A 20,495-nucleotide genomic window follows, 5' to 3' on the forward strand; every position below is an offset into this window, starting at 1 on the left:
GAAAGTAAAAAGTGTTAGTACAGTGAACCTGATGGCTCCTGTGTCAGCTTGTGAGGCAGCACAGCAGAGGGAGACAGAGTGATGCCAGCAGAGGAACAATGAGGTCCTATCAGGCCTGGTCGGCTTTTTTTTTTTTTTCCTCCCCACCGTAACTGGAGAAGAACACAGAAACACAAAGCAGCAGAAAAGTGGGACACAACCCAGCTGTCCTACTAAGATGCCCCAAAGGGAACGGGCTACCTCGTATTGCATTTTAGCGTTTTTCTCTGAGGCTTTTTAAATCAGTAAGGACTGCTGAAGCAAAGTGGTCTGACAAAAGGTTTTATAAATGTGTAACTGCCTGGTTAAACTCTACTGACTGATCACATACATGCTGGCCTCTCTGGCAAATTTAATGAAAAGAACACATAACCTGTCCTGGTCTTGGGATCCCTCTTGCGTCCTGATTGGTGTCATGAGGATGAATCCAGTTCACGCGACACTGACCCCAAGGTATCCTAAAAAATAATAATAATAATAACCAAATGTTAAACAACTATATTGTACATTCATTTAGAGAATATCTTTTTAACTTGACTTTTTTTTTGCAACGCCATATAATGCATCCATCTACTCATTTGCGAACACCAAGATTTATAGCTGTTTGCAAATGAATGTGAAATACAGGAACTACAGCTTGTGCTGTGGCCTACATCTGCAGATGAAAAACAATGTAGGCTGATTTCCATCAAATGCTGTTTATGCACCACAGCAACATAAGACATGATGTTTCCTGAAGGAAATAAACCCTTACGCGTTTTTTGGTTTGAGTAAAGATATTCTCTCCAGACCTACAGGCCGTCACTTCCATCAAAGAAGTCGTAACGTGCAATCTAGCAGCTGAAAGTACTGATTCAGTTGAAATAGTACAATTTTTGCAGAAACACAAATCATTGGAAAGGACAGAAAAGAGAAAAATTTTAAATTAACGGGGTTTTCCTCCCCCTCATACCTCAAATGCTCATGTTCCACTTGTCCCGCAGCATCACATACGATTTAAAAAGATCCTCACTTTTTTTGTCTTCATCTTCTTCTTCTTGTCCTTCCATGCTGATGCCAAACTGCTCAAAATGCGTTTACCTGAGTGCAGCGATTCTGGCTGCTGCACATAAAGCTGCTCTCTGCTCGGATACATCTTATCTAAAAAGGAGCCGCGGCTGAGCATCCTCTTCATGGCTGCCGAGCTAAGAAAAGCAGATGTGGGAGTGCCAACAGCAGCTGCGCACTGACGGGGGGAAGAGTCCGGGGAAGGCAAGGTAAAGTGGAAACAGAAACCCGGGACACAGAACCGATGCTAGTAATGAGAACAGTGGCTTTTTTTTTCCTTTTCTCTCTCTCTCTCTCTCTTTTTTTTTTTTTTTTGAATATGTGGGGCTGCAGAGTCCTGAATTAATCGGCGGTCTCGGTCTCCAGCTGCTGCCACAGGTTTTATGGTCTTTTGTATGCGTCCCCCCCTTTTCATCCACCATCTGTGTTTCCAGGGCAACCGAGGACTGCCTGCAGGCACCAGCAGCTATAATACACCGCAACCAGCTCAAATCAAGACAATGATGTGCTGTAATCTCACAGTAGGCTAACTTGTAACTGACGCCGTTATTATTTTATTTTTTTACCAAGAGTGGATTTTTACAAATAAAATCATAATTAGTTTTATTTGTTGTTGTTCTGGCTTTTATAGCCATTTTAATGAGGATGTAAAACAATCTCAAATCTTGGGCAAAAGAATTCACAGTGAAGATTATTGTGAAATCCACAGATGATCTAGAACCCTCTTGGTCAAATTATTCTATTTTAGGCACAGTATTTACACACAAAAAGCTGTCTTTGTCTGCACATTACAGATTCTATGCAGAAGGCTACATGTGTTGTTGCTTTTTAATGTTTTGTTTAAATTAAAGGCCTAACATTTCTTGAAGGACTACATGTCGCCCACCGCCGTTCAAACTAAGGTCATCTTATGAAGAAAAGGGACAGTTACAGCTATTTTTTCCCAAAAATCTTTTCTGTGATCTCATGCAATATTGGGAGATCTTGCGAGATCTGTTAGTTGTTGGACAATAAAATTTGTCCAATGGTTCATGAGATATTTTGCTAACAGACAAGCAGCGCTGACTGTAGTAGTTAATGGCAAACTTTTAAATATACATCTCACACAATTCAGTAGTGCTCAACAGATGTGTTGGGGATGAGTCTCAGCTACTAACACAAACTTTAGCTCAATATCTATAAAAAATTAGTTTTTTATAGTTATAGCCAATTTGTGTTTGCTAAGATTGCTTAACTGTGGCGGACATCTTGTCTGGGACTGACTCTAAAAGTTAATGAGCTGTAGATGGGAATCCAGTGACCACTTTTTGAAATCCATCCACTGGTTCATTAAATATTTTGCTAACGCGACAGACAAGGGAACAAACACACACAGTTATGGGCAAAAAACATTACCGTTTTCAGCGGCAGGCGATAACAACAGTGTTCAAGGAGCTAGTGTTTTATCCATTAAGCGCAGAAAGTGGGTGTTTTCTATTATGAATAAATTAAATAAAGAGCATCCGTCTCTTTTCTCTACATTTTCTGTTTCAGTAAATAATGTGTAAAATGATAGGTTGCTGTTAGACTATTCAATCAAGACAATCTCCTCAGATTAGAAGGAAAAAAAGACAGTCCAACAACTGTCTTCGTGCCTAATCTGGGTGAACATTTTGAACACGTAGGTCTAAATAAACATTTTAGTTTTGGACACTGAAGATGAAAATCAGAAAAAAGCAGCTGCTTATGATGCGACGTGAACCTGGTAATAAAAACACTATCCAGCAGGGGGCGGCATATTCAAGCGCTCATATGGATTTGACCTTCCTCGGTTGCCGTACTGCTACAGGAAAACGCTTCAAGATGGCATTGGCGCAGTTTTGCAATATTTGAATTGTTAACTGTGTAGTATTAGTAAGTTTCTCGGTATTCATGCATCAGTCGGGTAATGGAGGTCTTTCAGGCCTGTGCCGAATCACTGACCATCTTTATATTGGCAATAGCAAAGCGGCTAATGACTCCTCGCAGGTGACTGGAAAAAGGATAACCTGCATCATTAATGTCACTGAGACCAAGAGCAGCTCTCCTCCTCCTCCTCCAGGGGTGGAGTACGTCCACATCCCGGTGTCAGACACCCCCCTGTCTCCTCTCAGGGACCACTTCAGCGAGGTGGCAGATAAAATACGGAGCACGGCAGAGGGCGGCGGCCGTGTGTTGGTCCACTGCAACGCCGGTGTGAGCCGCTCCGCCGCCCTGTGCATGGCGTACCTGATGAAGCACCGCGGCGTGACGCTGATGGAGGCCCACGGGTGGGTCAGGAGCTGTCGGCCCATCGTGAGGCCGAACCCCGGCTTCTGGAAGCAGCTCATCCAGTATGAGGCGGAGCTGCGGGGCTGCAACTCTGTCCGGATGGCGCCCTCCTCCATCGGGGAGATACCTGACGTTTACACGGAGGAGGCCAGGAACATGGTGCTTCTGTGAAGAGGCGTTCAGGTTCCGTGGAACAAACTGGTGCTGACGTCCAGCGATATGTTAAACATGAACTCTTTGTTTTTGCTGAAGAACGACAGGCTTGAGGCTTTTCGTATTAGTAGGCATTGAGGGGGTTTTAACAGGTTTTAGGTGTAAATAAATATCTAATTTTCAGATTCTTAACTCTTTTTTTCAAAAATCTTACTCTTGCCAGTGGTCATTGAACATGTCGCTCATTTAAGAAAGCAAATGCAGCAGGATGTTTACAAAATCACATTATTTGTGGTAAACAAAGAAACATGTTCCACAAACTCTTTATGGGGGACTTTCTACTGCTCTCTTGTACTTTTTGCTATAAAATTAATCACTGGTTGCATTGACTGCATTGGTTTTAAATTAAAGACTAAACAACTGCCTAAAACCAAAATATTTTTCAGTCTTGTTTATTATACTGTTTGTCTTTTTTACCCTTTACAAAAAAAAAGATTATTATTTTGAGCGTGGATTAAACTAAATCTTCATAAATTTGTTTCCCCCCTGTTTAACTTATTTTCTTGCATATAAGTTCTTTTTTTAATGCAGAAATTTTGTTGTTTTGCAGTCCTTTTCCATCCTTTACCTTACTTTAATTGTTGCATTGACCTAAATATAGCCCAGCATAACACACTGTTGTTGTTTTCTTTCTTTTACTTCATAACTAAATGGACTGATTGACTGCTGAGAGATTTGGACACTTATAATAGTTTTACATAATTCAGACAGTCTCCCAATCTGAATCTCTATCTTCCAAAGTATCGATATCTGATTTTTTTTTACAGTCCTCTTGACATCAGACAAACATGAGCAGATCAAGTCCTTGCAGATGACATGATAGTTGAATATGGCAGACACTCGGACTCGGACGCAAAGTAAACACTGGAATGTCATGACAATGAACTGAGGGAAACTAACTTAATATTGATCAAGTAAATAAAACTACAGTAGCTTTTTCTTGTTTTGATTGGGTTTTTTTTTAATAATATTCAAGGAGACAATTAAGCCCTAAACTGCTTGGCCTGAAATATTGTGTCCAAAAATAAAATAGAAGATTAGCGGAACATTTATAAAGTTGTTCCCAACAAACCAAAATAAACACCTTTTTTTTTGCAATCCTTAATGTTCTCTAACTCTAATACTGAATTTTTTCAGCAAATTCAAATAAATACAGTTCTGTGACAAAGATTTTTAATGCAGATTTATTTCATTCTATTTTTTTATAAAAGTATATTTCAGACCATCATTTGGACTCTCTCCCGCCAAGAAGGAACAAGGTTGAGTTTAACAGAAAGCAGCTTTTTTCTTCCTACCACCAATGACAGAAAGGAACGATACAAGAGTCACACATGAAGTGTCTTTTCCTTCACTATTTGGCACCCTTCATACATTTTTCTGAATATTAAAAAAACAAAAAAAAACTCATTCAATCTTACGCATCAGTGGTCATCCCAACAGACATCCATTTTCTTAATAGTGCACTTTTAACCGCTCATCACCTCCTCCTATAAATGGTTTAGGGAACGACATTTCAGATCATCGTTCAAATCATAAAGTGGTGCAAGTTTGAAACCAAAACAGCCCTAACCGCCCACAGAGCTGCGGACCGGCTGCACAGGAACCACACTGACAAGATTTCAACAACAGTTTCCAAACAAGACTGTTCTACAGGAAACAGCTGGATGAACTAAGAAGCTTGGCTTCTTTAGGTACAAGTTACATTGCTGTACCAATAAAATAAGACTGAATTCAACCAACTAATCTGCTACTGAAATATCCTGAGTTTAGAGCTTCGGCCAAATTACCAGACTGCCTCAAAGAGTGGAACAACAACAACATTAGTGCAAAAAAAAAAAAAAATCCATGCTTACTTTACCTTTTACATCATTACACCAATTCCCCCAGTAAGGCTATTGTGTTCTCTGCATAGTCATGCAATAAACATCTAAAAAAGGTACAAAATAGAAGAATGTCCATACAACGCAAGTTTAATTTAATCTGGTATGCACCCATGACTCGTCCTCCCTCTCAAGCGTCTTCAGGTTTTGCCACCACTTTGGATCACGACTGGAAAAGCAAAAAAAAAACAAATAAAAGTCATTAAACAGTTCGTAAAGCGATGTGACATGCTTCATTTTTTACATGTATAGCTCACATGTTGCTGCAGCTTCTGGTATTCTGCAGTGTTAGGTCGACGCGCTGCTCGGCCTCTCTTCCCTTCTAAAACAAAGGCAATGATCTGGATGGTGGGGGGGAGAAAGACAGAGAAATTAAGTTTTCATCAAGTTTTTGCCTGTTTTACGAACAATGTATGGATTTAATTCAAGGGGAATTTTTTTAACGTCAGCAAAATTTCCACAGCTTTCATATCAGTACTTTAAAATAAACATCCACTCAACAATCAATAAAGATTATTTTGGAAGGAATCTGTTTTCTTCAGATATCTTTTTTTTTTTTATTCTTAATGACATTCTGAATAAATTACGAAGCTGCTCAGTGACAAGCAAAAAACTTAAAGCACGAGAGTGTAATGAATGACAGAAAAGCACCTTGCGCTTGTTGTGGAATGCGATGTAAATTACTGCCACCAACAGAGCTCCGAAAACCAGGTAGGCGAAGAAATGACTGTTCTCCTCCTCCTTCGGTACGAGGTCGTTATACAGAGTTTTCTTTTCCGTTTCTTCCTTTCTGGACTCTGGACTGTTTTCGTTCTCACCGCCTTCCGTGTTCTCATCAGTCTTTTGTTCTGTCTTCTGACTTTCTTCAGTTTCTGGCTTTGATGTTTCCTTGTCGGTGCTGGTTTTAATAGCAACCTGAGTTACTTCGTGTTGCTGATTCTGCTTCTCCTTTGTTCCTTCCTGACTTTTGGCTTCAGGAGATGTCTTAACGCCACCTGGTGCTGGAATATCTTTTGCCTGACCGTCTGTTGTTTCAACAGATGTGTTCTTCTGCTCGTTCTCTGTGAGATTCCTGGTAGTGACCTGGGCTGGTTGAGCAGTTAAATCATTTGAAGGAAGTGATTTCTTATCAAGAGGGGGGTCAACACCAGTCTGAGCTTCTGCACCCGAAGCCTGTTTTACTGCTGAAGCCCCTGTGAATACGAAAAGCAACATTAAAGAAGGATCAACGCAACAAAGCATAAATTCGTTTAGCAATCTTTCATTTTCATTCATTGAAGGAATGCATATCACCCTCCACTTCTGAAGCCATTTCATCTTTTACAAAGAAATAACAGTTATAGTCATTTTGGTCCAGCCTTGTATGCACAATCTCATCTGACATAGTGAGATGTCCCACAGTCCGTTACTAGAGCATGTGTTGAGGATGACTCTCAGCTACCACCCCGCCAAATTCATAGCTCAATATTTGTCAAGCTGACTGAGTCATAGTTAAAACCAATTAGCTGTGTCGGCCATCTTCGATTGGACCGACTCCAAAGGTTAATCAGCTACAGATATGAATGCAGTGATTACTTCCTGAAAGTTTCACGAAAATCCATCCAGTGGTTCACGAGACATTCTGCTAATGCTACACACAAAAATATTGTTGCAAGCGATGATAAACGCCACTGATTAATATATTGTGTCTGTGAGGAAACTATTCTAAACTCTCTGAAGCGCAGCTGTTTTGTTATATTACGTTTGCCAAAGCTAAAAATAAAAGATGACACTGCACCTGAACTGTGTAACAGGTTCTGTCAGAGGACACGTTGCTGGGCCTCATTCCTGTCCTTCTTCCTGTATGCAAACTTTTAAATGCAAATACTCAACAATCGCGCCTCCCCTTCGATGCGTCTTTGCCTTTTTTAGTAGCAGTATTGTCATAAATATGTATGGGGGTGCTGTTTCTTTTTTTGTGAAAGGTGCTATAAAGTTAATTGAAATCTTAACTTGTCTGTTATGTTTGCAAAGATTAGTGATTAACTGAGCTACTAGTTTTTTATTATTTTATACACTGTAGTTAAAAGGGCACATAAAGACCAGGAAACAGCCTCCACCAGTAAACAACTAATTTATGAAACCTAATTTGTGTGCACAAGTAGAACATGCCCTACTTGTTTCCTCATTTCCAAAAATCCAATAAAAAAAGGTTGTATTTTATCAACGGCTTACTTGTTTTTTGTCTTTTTTTTAAATGCCATGTAGTTATTTTATTGGCACTCCCTTGACAACAGACCAATATTTTGGCATTATGTGACCCTTTAAAAAAAAAAACACTGGACAGATAAACATAAAGCCTGAGGACTAAGAAAACGCCATCATTTGGCTAGAGGACAAAGATTTTAAATAAATGCTCTCTGGATCTTTTACTTTCTGACCATCGGGGGTCTTAAGAAGATAAAGTGAGCACAGAAATCAAGCGATGTGGGAAAAACAACTTATATAAAAACGGACAACAAAGGGACTTTTGATTTCTGAATCACTGACCTCATTTCGCAAAGTCGTGCAAGTTTAGAAAAGAGATAAAATTCCAGCATGACACAAGAGATAAGCAGAGGGAGAGTTTATGGTTTATAGTTTGCGCAATAAATCTACTTCTACCGAGTTTCTTTGGGGAAAAGCCAGCCGGAGTCCAGCATTACACCTCCCTTAGGAAAGTTGTGGCGCAGTAATCATAGACAGCGTGTTTATGAGCTCCACACATTATAACTGTGATAAAAGATATTCCTTATCGAAGCTGGATAAGCTGATAAAGCAGCCATTCATAAAAACCTAAGTTTCTCATGACACTGTAGAGGTGAAGACACCTTTAATTGTTGTTAACAGTGATATAAAAACCTAGAGCTTTATTATACAGCGAAACATTTTAGTTTTCAACGATTACACGAAATAATTTGGGTTTGAAATACATGTAAAATCAACCACTGGCGGCTAAATGAAAAGTGATACACAGCCGTAGGCAACCTGTAACATGAATTATTATGGGGAGAGATAATACTCCTCTAATGATAATAATAATAATAATAATAATAATAATAATAATAATAATAATAATAATAATAATAATAATAATAATAATAATAATAATAAAGCCAAAAACGACAATAAAGTGCTCTCACTTTGGACCGAACAGCAGCACAGAAATACGGTCAGGAGTAGAAAAGTCGCCCTCATGGTGTCCACAAAACAAACCCGACAAATCTAATCTAATCTGTCACCGCTCTCAGCTCAGTCCGCAATCCGCGTTGACAAATGCAGCTCGACAGGCAAATCCTGTTCCGCTTCCGCGTACGAGAAAGGCCCGCTGGGCCCGCTTCTTACTCTGCTGCGGGAAAAACACGGAGGACCGAGTCTGCTGCCCCCTAACGGCGAAGCGCCCACACTACACCGCGGGGAGACGACGCAACTTGAGCTAAGTGTTCCTATTTATTTATTTATTTATTTATTTATTTATTTATTTATTTATTTATTTATTCATTCATTCATTCATTCACTCACTGACTTACTTAATTATTTAGTTAACTACAGCGATAAACAACATAAAACTATAAAGAGTCAGTCAGTACACACAGTAAGGAGCAGTAACAGAGATCATCAGTCAAAGCATGTACATCCAGATGTTTGTGTATTTTAAAGTATTTACTGTGTTTACTCAGTCAGATTAAATCCCCCAAGTTCAGCAGGGCTTTGGAGCTGATTGCAAGAGAGAGAGGGAGTGGAAAAATACTTGAATGTGTTCTTTCGCTAAGTGCAAGCCCTTCAAGAGCAACAAGTCATGTGAACTAAGACAGGAGTCTTGCATACTGTTTTAAAGAATGTTGCTCTGCTGACAGAAAGGAAGGAGGCAAAAAATAGCCTTGTGAGTGAGAATATGCCGGTAATTTTAGTTGCCAAACGCCAAAGCATAGCACTAAATAGAGTACAATATCGTAATGTAAAATAAAGCTGTAAATAAAATGCCTTCCATTTGCTTGATTACACTGTGTTCTCAGGAGTTCACTTAATGCCACTCCTTCTGCCTCGTAGATCATGGAGACTTCTCTGAGCATGTTTACACAACTCTTCAGTGGCTTTAGGCGTGAACCTGTCTTATAAAATATGTTCCAGCAAATAATCCTGAGTTTCATGAAGGAGACACTTGGACAAAAGTTCTTTGACTAAGGTAAGGTAGTCAACACTTCATTTACATATCATAGAAGACACGTTGTTGTATACTGTGAATGTTTTCTATTTTCACATCATTCATCAAACTTTATTTTCTCTGTTGCTTGTATTTTTCATTGGACTGTTTTCTCCAATTTTCTTGTTTAGATTATCTAAGTCCTTTTTTATAACTCCTCTCCTGTTGTTAGCTTGCAAAGGGGTCCAGTACCATTTTATAGTTTTTATTCTATTTTTAATCTTGTTGTTCAGTCTTAATTATTGTTTACTTTATTCCGCCAGTTGACTTTTGTCTTTATTTCATGATACAAGTTACATAACAAGACGCAGAGAATAACAATTTCATTGTACTGTGTGACATTATCTCTGAAACTAAACTTTCTAAACAAAATTCTGAAGCTCCTACATTTTGTACTTACAGACCACTAGGCTGCACATCACCTCTAGTTAATAAAATGCAACAAATGCAGAAATAATTTACTCTTTACTGATGTACCTTCCCCCTAAATGATTCAACAGAGAAGTGAACGAGGTGCTGTTGGTGTTACTACTGACACCTCCAGGGTAAAAAGTGACCTGATGTGGATGTAACTCACATTAGGTGGTTGTCACTATTTGACTTTACCAGCAGATGGCAGTATTGATACACATAATAATAATAATAATAATAATAATAATAATAATAATAATAATAATAATAATAATAATAATAATAATAATAATAATAATAATAATAATCTAAGCAATAGATTAGATTATAATAATAAATAATAGAGATCTGTGTATAACTAATGGTTTCCTGGTGTGATTCTCCTTTAAGAACCACCAACAAAATGTTAAATAAATAAAATCTAGGGAGTAAAATACCACTTATTAGTTATTAAACCCTTAAGTCTCTTCTCACACTTACCCTAACAAATATCCTAGCCATTATAACTGAAGGTGTGCAGTAGCTTCAGAGACGAGATAATGATCTAAATGTTAATTGGAGGTGTTTTACATCTCAGCTGGGTGCGGGGGACCTGCGGCTTGTTGTAATGAATATGTTTTAATTGTGGCAGGCTATTTGACATTTGAAAAGTCCAACGATCCCTCTCGATTCTTGACACCCATTTGCATTTCCATCTTTAAGGTCAAATGGGTATGAATAATACATTAAGGAGGTTCTTAAGCTCACAGCTAGCCATACCTGTCTTCACAAAGGCACCAGCTGAGCCGTGCTAAGCTCACTGAATGTTACAGAAACAATCAATTAATATCTCTTTAGGAAGCCACGTGTGAAGCGCGCACAGCATCCTGTTATTAGTGGGGCTATAAGGTCATGCAGTCAATAGCTGATATAGGAATCAGCCCTTTCTGATTATGCTCGTGCAGTGTGTGGATCTGAACAGAATGACATAAACTCATCTGTATTCATACTTATGTGTGTGATGTGAGCAATTTCAATGTGTGTGTCTGTGTGTAAATGTGTGTGTGTGTATGCTTCTGTGAACAATATGTGAAATGAAATAGTTAACCTGGAAAAAAAAAATGAAGATCAAAGCAGCGGGCCTAAAAAAAAACAAACTTGGCAAGAGATTGGAAGAATTTAATGAGCAAAAATTAACATGCATTAAATCTGACCTCGTGCTTACATGGCAGATGTTGAGTGCAGCAGCATCCAAACAGATAAGATAAATAATTTGAGGGGAGCCTAGGAACTTAAACACAACATAACTTGCATTCAGTTTCTGTTTTGCACAAACAAACACTTTCGGTTGTGATAACCAGTGTTTTAGCTTTTATAAGATTCTCTTTAACAGTAAACCTCTCATGAGATTTCAAATATATAAATGCAGGAGCAATTTTGGGGGGGGCTGAATTTCATTACGAGGGCAGAGTTAGGAGAATCGAACATTTTGCTGGATGTATTACCTCGACGAGACAGATTTGCTGACTGTTTTGACAACTCATTACCAGTAATTTCACTGACGGATGGGTGAGGAGGCTCAGGCAGTCGTGGCGCCACAGATTGTGTGGCATGTGTCTGAAATAATGTAAAGCAGAATGGGGGGGAAAAAAGCAAAGACCTATTACGGCTAATGATTGTTTAAGTTAGAACAGGATAGAATTGACAGTTTGGTGCCGATATCAGGAGCCAAAAACAGAAACACATCCTCCATCTACCTGTCTGCAAGTTTATTCGCCTACATGAGAAGGTAATTTAAGAAGTGTTTCTTGTTGAGGTCTCAAACCCTTACAGATAAAGGAATAATAAATAAAACAACATGCAGGTTTGATTACTGCCATGAAAATATTAAAATTAATAGGGTTTGTCCATCATGGATCACTTATGACTTTGCACATTTTCCTGTAGGTGTGAGGTGGTTAAATCTCCAAATCAGTAGGTGGGTGATGTCAGTAGGCTCGTCCAGGCCAGTCCCCCCCACTCACCCTTACACACACACACACACACACACACACACACACACACACACACACACACACACACACACACACACACACACACATACACACACCTCTGCTGAGACATAATTGGTCCATCCCTGGCACCTCTCGTCATCTCCAAAGCCACCAAAAACTGTAACCTACCTTGTGTATTTTTCACTAATTGAAATGCCTAATGAGGTCCCAGGAGTTCCATCCCATTACCTCCGAGTTAATTAAAGCCCGCGCAATGTGCCAAACGGTGAATAAAGATGCAGTAAAAGTGCAGGAAAGGGGATGGAGAACCGGAGCAGGGTTTGCTGTGATGGGATGGTGCTGACCTGCTTTTGTGTCATTGTTATGGGATCTTAGCTTCCAAGATGGAGCAGATGCCTATAATTTTTTTATTTGAATTTATTTCTGGGCTTGGAATTTTTTTTCCCCGGCTGTAGCGCTCATTTTCCAGTGTGGTTAGCCTAATTCTGCTTTATTAAACTTTAAAAGTCTGTGCCACCAACAGCAAGGTCTTTATGAGGATGTTCCCTGTTAAGGATTACAGCACACAGTAAAAATAAAATTAAATCAGGTAATCAGGTAGGAATTTTCAGTTCGAGTGTGGTTGGAATAAAATTATACAACTCATTACCGAAGGCTGTTATCAATTTATTATTCACTAAGATGAAAATATCAATCCAAATCACATTAAACTGCAGAAAAGTAAAATAAAATGGGTAAACAAAATGTAGAAAAACAGACCAAGACGTTTTCTTTAAGAAACCATTTCAAATGTTTATTTGACATGTCAAAGAAGGGGCACACACTCGTGAATTTTAAAAAAAAAAAGAGAGAGGGGGGTGGCAATTATTGGCAAAGACTAGGACTTAAACTTCATACTAACATTAATTAGGTTTTGGCTAAAAAGAAAATGTGTTTTTGTTTGTTTTGCTTTTATAAAGAAACTTTATGTACATTGGTTCTTTTATACAAGAGGTTCATTGGATAAATGCATCAAAAAGAACCCAGTTCTGCAGTAAACTTTACAAAAAAATACATTTTCATTGAGAGCTGTAGAAAAGGAGGCAGTCAAATATTGACCAATAACATCTCTTCCTTTTCATTATTTAGAAAAAAAGTTGTTCTAATACCTATTTCAGAGAAAAGCAATATACAGCACAATAAATGAGGGGGGGAAGAGATCGCCTTTTGTCGATTTATTCAGTTGGTTTTGTAACCAAGGAGAGGGGCTGCGACTGGAACAGGGAATGATGGGAGTGCAGGGCGGCCTGATGGAAGGGGGACGGCGGGGAGAGCATGGAGGGGTGCAGGGAGGTGAAGGGGATCGGCCGGGTGAGGATGGGTGTGTTCGACTGGCTACTCGAAGTACCAATGGGGATGGAGATGGTGGGCTGGGAGGAAGAGGAGGAGGAGGAGGAGGAAGAGGAAGAAGAGGATGTGGATCCAGAGGCCTTCCCAGGTAAGGAGAAGTGGTGCTGCATGCGTCCCTCCGGTTTGGTGGTGAGCGACAGCGGCTGGGCCTGTTCGGAGTGGGTGGCGGCGGGAGCGGCGGGGGAGGCCAAGGCGGCGGAGGGGGTGGCCGGCGAGTCCAGCATGCTTCCGTGAGACGACGCGGGGCTGTCGCACATCTTTTCTGAGGGCAGGTACTGCACGCACTGCTTCTTAGTCCTGATGGAGAAGTCTGGGGGAGAAACGAAACCAAAAGTGAAGCTATAGTTCTTAATCTGACCTTAAACTGACTTCACGTTCAAATCCCACAATGCTGCAGCTGACAGAGGTGGATGAGTGAGATGTGAAAGTTCTCAAACGTGACATTTCTCAGATCAACTGGTCAACACATCACAATGGAGAGAGTAAAACAGGATGTTACAGCAGATTCACATGGTATGCATGTATGACTCAAAAAAGGAACATGACACAAAATGTACATCAATATGCGCACTGAGGAGTGTTTTTCTGTTCTGGCCATTTACGGTTGCAAAACTACGAACATACCTGCAACTATGAGCACTGAACCTCATAAGCTGCTTGTCAAAGTATAAAAGCAGGGCAAAAGGTTAGTAAGCGCTACGGCAAAGCACTGAAGGTAAACAAAAAAATTACAAAAGTAAATGTGCAGTTTTGGGTTACACATGAGCTTCAGAAGACAAATAAAGGTCAAGGCTGTTAGATTTTCTTGCTTTTCAGTTGTTGAGCTTAAAAAAAACATAAATGGAGGCAGCCCGGAAGAAGAAAAAAAACAAAAACACAGGCCTCTTACCCTCTGGTTTTGAGTCTGGTTTATTCTCTCTCTTCCTCTTTTTCCGCTTTCCCTGCACAGATATAACAATGCTGTTAAAAACTGTTGCTCCGAGCGGAAGTAGAACCACCTCAACGACTCCAGTTCACAAGATCAAAAGTGCACTGACTATATTTAATTTGTGAAGTCATATCTGAGCAAAGCTAACAGGAACAACGTAGTTTTACTTGCTGATAAAAGAGCAAACGATGTGTTACTCACATAATTATCTCGTGCTGACCATCCAGGATAGAGCTGGGAGTGCAGTTGCCTCTCTTTTCTGGCCAGCTCATAGTATTTGGCTTGCTCCTCTCTTGATAGTGAGTGCCACTGTGGACAAAGGGCTGTTAAACCCCGGCACACACACATATATAAACTCACATGCATGTCTGGCTCAGTGTTTCTTACCCGTCTTCCAAGGATCTGGTTAATTGCGGCGCTCTCTTTCAGAGTGCACTCTGCAACCACCTTGGCTCTCATCTCCTTCATATACAGCATGAAAGCATTGAGAGGCTTCTTGATGTGAGGCTTCTTGTCCTCGTCTTTCTTGGCAGGAACGGGAGACTTCCTGCTAATACGAAGCAATAAGAAGATTCTGTCAATAAATGTGTGAACGGTGGCGGAGAATAAGAGGGGGGGGGATTATGCGCGGGAGCAGAGTCGGCTTTCGACAGCCTTTCATTGTCCTTACGCGTGCATGGAGGGACTGATGTTGTCACCGCTGGGTTCTTGCTTGATGGCGGGCGAGACGATGGCGGGATGGGGAATGCCAGTCTGGTGGAGGCTGTGCGGAGGAGGGGTCACCATGTGAGGGGAGAAACGGCTGGACACCAAGCTGGGAAAGGCGAAAAGGAAGCAATATTTTACCAGTCAGAGTTGGAAACAGTGAACCTCTGTCGGACCTGACAAGAAGAGATTTGACCCATTTGGCAAATTATTCCGCCGCCTTGCCCTCTGGGTAAATTCACTGTGCCTACTGCCTCCGTCTAGACTGAATTCATACACACAATGTGTACCGTGCTTGCTTTTTTTTTCTTTCTTTTTTTTTTGTTCAAATAAAGACTTTTTCAAAAGGCCCTTTATTCACCAACGGCTGAAGGAAAGTGAAGTGTGGTGTTACCATGGTGACTGCATGGCCGTGACACCCGAAACCTTTCTCTTTACCACCTTCCAGACCACGGCGAGCGCGCTGACAGCCTTCCACATAAAACACCTTTACAAAGCGTCTCACAATTTCTGATTGTTAAAGCAAAGCACCATTGTGTCGGACAAAGGGGGACATTAATCTCCTCGCCACCATATCACATGCTCACGTTAACGTTGACCAGAAGAAATGTGATTATTTGAAGTGTTTCAACATGCAAGGCTGTCATGAGAGGCAACACGCGAAATAAAACACGTTCTACCCACTAATAAAGGACCAAACCATAACTAATTAATACACAGAGGCATTTCGGATTGCTTCAACCCAACAAACTCCACAACAAGGTTAGAAATCAGCACGCAGATGTGAAAAATCAGCCTAAAAGTTAGTTTTTTTTAATTATGTAGCTTAAAAAATCTAACACAAAGAAAAATGTTTGTAAATACCGACTTAAAGAAATTCCTACTTAAAATTCACTTTTAACTCGTGTTTTCTTTTTCATACAGGCTACTTAATAATTCAAACTGTATAAACAAGTTGGTGTCATATAATTCCCCTGAAAATAAACTTTTTCTTCTTTTTTTTTTTAAATAAACACCATACTTTTCCCCCACTGATTGCCTGCAGTGCTGCTCCAAGTGATGGCACTCAAACATATAGATGTATTCTCGTTATTCTCGGTAACTCCCAAAAGACGTTGTTTTTATTTTTAAATTCTCCCACATTGTGACACAACTGGTTCTGTAGGACGTCCAAAAAAACAAAATGTCTTAAGGCTTGACTGATTAATTGTTTCAGGGTGGTTTTTTTTTTTTTTGCTAGTTTTTATATGATCAACACCAACCACATCTGAGCTTACTAAGCTGATTAAAAGCCAGTTTAATTCGGTTTACTTATGTACTTATAAGTCCTCTCAGGGCACAAAAAAGTAAACAGACCTGATTGACCTGGTGTTGTTACACATAACTCTTTGCCCTCACAGCAGAGGTGCTTTTTCTTTAGCACAACAATGGCAGACTCAAAGAACGTTGACCAGAATTCTAGTAGAGCTTTTAAAACGAAAGCGTAATTATTAACCATCCATTTTATTCACCCGCTTCTTTTCTGTAGGTCGCGGGGAAGCTGGTGCCTATCTCCAGCAGTGGCTGTGCGAGAGGCGGGGGGACACCCTGGACAGGTTACAGGTCCATCACAGGGACACACAGAGACGAACGAGACAAACTCTCACTCACACCTAAGGACAATTTAGAGCTACCGATTTACCTAACATGCATGTTTTTGGTGTGTGGGAGGGAACTGGAGTAAACAGGTGCACGGGCAGAACATGGAAACTCCACCCAGAAAGGCCCCAGACCGGGAGGCGAACCCGCGACCTTCTCGCTGAGCAGGATATAATTAGGCAAAGAAAATAAATCATTATATGGATGGGCCAAACAGAAACAAACAAATCGGTCTAATAAATCAACCAAAATCAGCATCAGCCTTTGTCAATCCTCATTGGTCGACCTGCTCTCGTGACATTTGCTCACATGTGTTTTTACTTTTTTATGGAGCTAAAAACACCCCCGTGAATCATTACACGGTAATCAAATTTATTTAAAATGCTGAAAATACTTGGAACAGTGCGACACTTAAATAGAAGTAAATCAAATTCATCTAGCAGTGTCAAAAAATCTTCCACGAGATGCGTTTTGATATTGTTGTGAGTTCACATCAGGATGGAGCAGCACAGGCTATTGATCACCGAGAGCCTTCTGAATATTTCATCTCACACTAACACCGGAAGCCTCGTTACAAATCTTTCCAATTTTGACAGAGGGCCAGAGAGTTCGGTCTGATGGGACATGTGGGTTCAGATAAGCTTTGATTTGTCCTAATCGATTCGCAGCCCTTTCATCTCTGCTTTACTTGTGTGTGTATGTGTGTGTGTAGTGGCTCAGAACACCAGCCTGACCACAGAAGTTTAGCTTTGAGAGAAGACAGGAGAGGAGTACTGAATGCCAATAATGTGTTCACTCTTTTTAAGAAGCTGCGCCTGTCTCTCCCACACTCTGAACTCACATCTCTTTTGTAGTCCCGACACCGATCCCTGCTCCTGATCTGACGATGTTTTGTTCAAGGTGAAGAATGTTATTTAGTTTTTGCTTCAGACCCAATTTATGCAGGTGAACACCTCATTCAGAAGGCATATACTCCAACAATAAAGGTTTAAGCCTGTAGTCCGGCCATTTATTTTGTTACTGTTTGGCACAAAAAAAAGGCAAGCAAAATGTGATTACAGCGTGTCATAGAAGCGGCACGTATCAGATGTCTGCCTTTGGGAGGGTGGTCGTGTTGCTGAACATGAGACACTCACCTGGACATGGAGGCATTCATCGCCAGCGCAGGATAGGGGTGACGGAATCCCCCCGGAGGGATGGAGTACATGGGCTGGCCCTGCCTGGGAGACAGAGGCAGACAGGGTGAGTGAAAGCTCCAGTGTGAGGTGGATCAAACACAGCTGACGGCTAACCCACCAGCACTAATCCTCCACTCATCAACTCAAATCCCCTGCTTGCGGAGCAGAACCGTTGCAATCGATTAGCGGACCCGTAGAAAAACCCATAAATGTTTAGAAATTCCACCTGGTAAACTCAGATGTTTTCATTTATTATCAGAGCGATACGGTGCACCTGAACTCACACACCGCCGCATTATATTCAGCAACGCAACTTCAAGGCAGGAACGCACACCCATGATGCAAATATTGTTCAAGACAATACTCTTGTAGACATTTTAAAGCAAAAACATGTCGGCGTAATCCTCCTATGGATTATCAGAAGCAATAAAATTAAACACAAAGACTTTTGCGCCGACAGTTTACGAGACGTAACACTTACTGCTGCATGAACCAGCTGAGAGGATGTGCGATCGAACCGACAGCACCGGGAGACAGAGGGTAGTACGGAGAGAGCTCTGATGGATGAGGCGTTCGAGGAATACCTGATGGTAATACAAAAAAATAATAATAATAACAGGACAAAGAAGAAGAAACTTAAAAAAAATATAGCACACACCTGCTGAACTGGTATTTATTTATTTATTTATTGTATAATTTATTGGTAATTATACAGAACCTTAAAGAACAATGTTTAATATTTCTCCTAATATTTAAAGTGATTATCAACGTGTTGGTAAATTCCCTACAAAGAAGCCATATAACTGATTGTTTATGTCTTTAATGAGTTGTGGTGTATTCAGTATGCTGATTTCAGTACTTTTCAAGATGTTTTAAAACGTATAAAATAACACAAAGGGTATGAAAAATTGTGCAATATATTCCAAACAAGCAGATGATCTATAAAAGACTCAGAGAGTAACTGGGTTTTCCTGCACAGGAGGGCTGCATGGTTTTAGGTAAATGTGTAATTGTGACAGTGTTATTGAATATTGAGAATGACAGTATCAGCTGTAATAAAATCCCATTTTTTATCACTATAATGCTCCCAATAAAGTCCTTGTGTTGTCGCATTTCTGCCACTGCCATCTAAATCTGCATTTACTGCGGTGGGAGTCCATCTGAATTCAATATCAATAAGTTTTCCATACAATGTGCTGCTCTGATGCACAGCAATGCATTACTGATCCAATTCTAAACAAGACAATCTTCTAATTTTGCTGTTTGCACGAGCTGCATGTAGGATGTTCTGTTCTCATTCCTGTTTACATGTTGGAGGCATAAACTGAGTAATAAGTCAAACTCGTGTTGTGCTCTGGTTTCTTATTCATCCCAAATGTGTCTTTTTTATTTACCCACAGCCGCCTGTTCTGCACAGATTCCTTCTTGTCCAATCTTTGAAGGCAAGCTCTAAAGAAGCCCTAAGTTCCCAACATTAATAGGACCAAGATACGCTCTCTGTGTGCCACCAGATGTTGTGAAAACTTGAGAAGGACATAATGGTGCAATGAAGCTGCACAACACACACAGGATCTGCACGTCACACTGATACCACGACTATTTTATTAAGAGTAAGGTCTAAATCAGGTTAATATACATGCAAATGTAACAACTGCTTCCTGTTTCTCAAACAGGGTTTTACACATTTCCCCTTTCAAAATTCCAGGCTTTTCCAGGCTCGAATTGACACGTTTCTGTCCATTCTTAGGCCGCTTTTGATGAAAAAGCACAAACATTTGCTTTAAATTACACGACACATTGTACACGGGAAGAAATAAATAAATTGTGGGCTGTTTTTGTGACAAATTTATGGTCCCGATCAAACAGTTCAAGTCGTCTTCAAAACAACATAAGGTTTATTTTGTCAAACTGTTTCAATTCAGTAAAACGGAAAAAGCTGAGTACGCTTCAGGGCTGAACTTGTGAATGTGAAGTTTTCCGCAACACATGGCAAACGGAATGTATTTATGCAGCCCATAGTTTAACTTAGTTAGTTTCACAAAATGTTTCAGAATGTTAACCATGACTGTATTTTTTTATAATAAAGATGAAAAACTCTCTGAGCCATTTATTTTAGGAAATTCACATTTTTATCTTATAGAAAATGGAATGAGGAACAAACGGAAAACGTTGCCATTCTCTAGTTTATTTTTTTCCCCAACTTATTCAGACCAGGAACATACTAAAAACAAATTTCGTGCTTTTCTATTCTTTTCTTGTCTGTGTTGGAATCCTGTTTGAAACACAACTTGTCAATTTCAGTAAAGTGTCTGGCTTCTGGATTTTGAACACTATAAAAGCCTTTTACTGTTACAGACAGAGTTTATTTATACCGTTAGTTCGACATTTTAAGGAGTGGTCTTACCTGTCTTTGGGTCGAGGATCTCTGGCGAGAGGTGTGATGGCGGCGTGCCGGGGGAGAAGTGTTCATTGCTGTAGGTGATGAGGGGCGTCAGTGGGTGGACATGGTGGGCGTGCTGTACCACAGGGACTTTATTGGACTAAAAAAAAAAAAAAGACATA

At 40.2% G+C, this 20,495-nt stretch overlaps 3 protein-coding genes and 1 long non-coding RNA gene across 5 annotated transcripts in view; 2 read left to right on the forward strand and 2 right to left on the reverse strand.

The window, feature by feature from the left end:
• The first annotated feature begins 2,863 nt into the window (after positions 1-2,863).
• Positions 2,864-3,964, forward strand: zgc:153044 (uncharacterized protein LOC751678 homolog). The gene has a single exon (XM_037975773.1). The coding sequence runs from the start codon at positions 2,998-3,000 to the stop codon at positions 3,544-3,546; it is 549 nt and encodes a 182-aa protein (XP_037831701.1). The 5' UTR covers positions 2,864-2,997; the 3' UTR covers positions 3,547-3,964.
• A 783-nt stretch (positions 3,965-4,747) lies between these two features.
• Positions 4,748-8,799, reverse strand: tgoln2 (trans-golgi network protein 2). The gene is made up of 4 exons (XM_017417189.3): positions 8,630-8,799; positions 6,120-6,661; positions 5,726-5,809; positions 4,748-5,637 (listed from the first exon to the last, which is right to left on the reverse strand). The coding sequence occupies exons 1-4, from the start codon at positions 8,682-8,684 to the stop codon at positions 5,632-5,634; spliced, it is 687 nt and encodes a 228-aa protein (XP_017272678.1). The 5' UTR covers positions 8,685-8,799; the 3' UTR covers positions 4,748-5,631.
• A 91-nt stretch (positions 8,800-8,890) lies between these two features.
• Positions 8,891-19,681, forward strand: LOC119617036. The gene is made up of 2 exons (XR_005233190.1): positions 8,891-9,672; positions 19,334-19,681. It is a non-coding gene; the product is annotated as an uncharacterized LOC119617036 (long non-coding RNA).
• Positions 12,862-20,495, reverse strand: part of tcf7l1b (transcription factor 7 like 1b) — a 37,193-nt gene continuing 29,559 nt past the window's right edge. Inside the window, exons 5-12 of one of the 2 annotated variants that reach the window (XM_017417225.3) lie at positions 20,338-20,473; positions 18,415-18,517; positions 17,892-17,975; positions 15,083-15,226; positions 14,800-14,962; positions 14,614-14,721; positions 14,374-14,425; positions 12,862-13,794 (exon numbers count right to left, since the gene is read on the reverse strand). In XM_017417225.3, coding sequence (XP_017272714.1) covers positions 13,310-13,794; positions 14,374-14,425; positions 14,614-14,721; positions 14,800-14,962; positions 15,083-15,226; positions 17,892-17,975; positions 18,415-18,517; positions 20,338-20,473 — 1,275 coding nt within the window. In that variant the 3' untranslated portion in view covers positions 12,862-13,309. The remainder of the gene's footprint in view (positions 13,795-14,373; positions 14,426-14,613; positions 14,722-14,799; positions 14,963-15,082; positions 15,227-17,891; positions 17,976-18,414; positions 18,518-20,337; positions 20,474-20,495) is intronic. The other variant, XM_017417226.3, reaches the window with a different exon arrangement.

This window comes from Kryptolebias marmoratus, linkage group LG1 (genome assembly GCF_001649575.2).
Source record: "Kryptolebias marmoratus isolate JLee-2015 linkage group LG1, ASM164957v2, whole genome shotgun sequence".
NCBI lineage: Eukaryota > Metazoa > Chordata > Actinopteri > Cyprinodontiformes > Rivulidae > Kryptolebias > Kryptolebias marmoratus.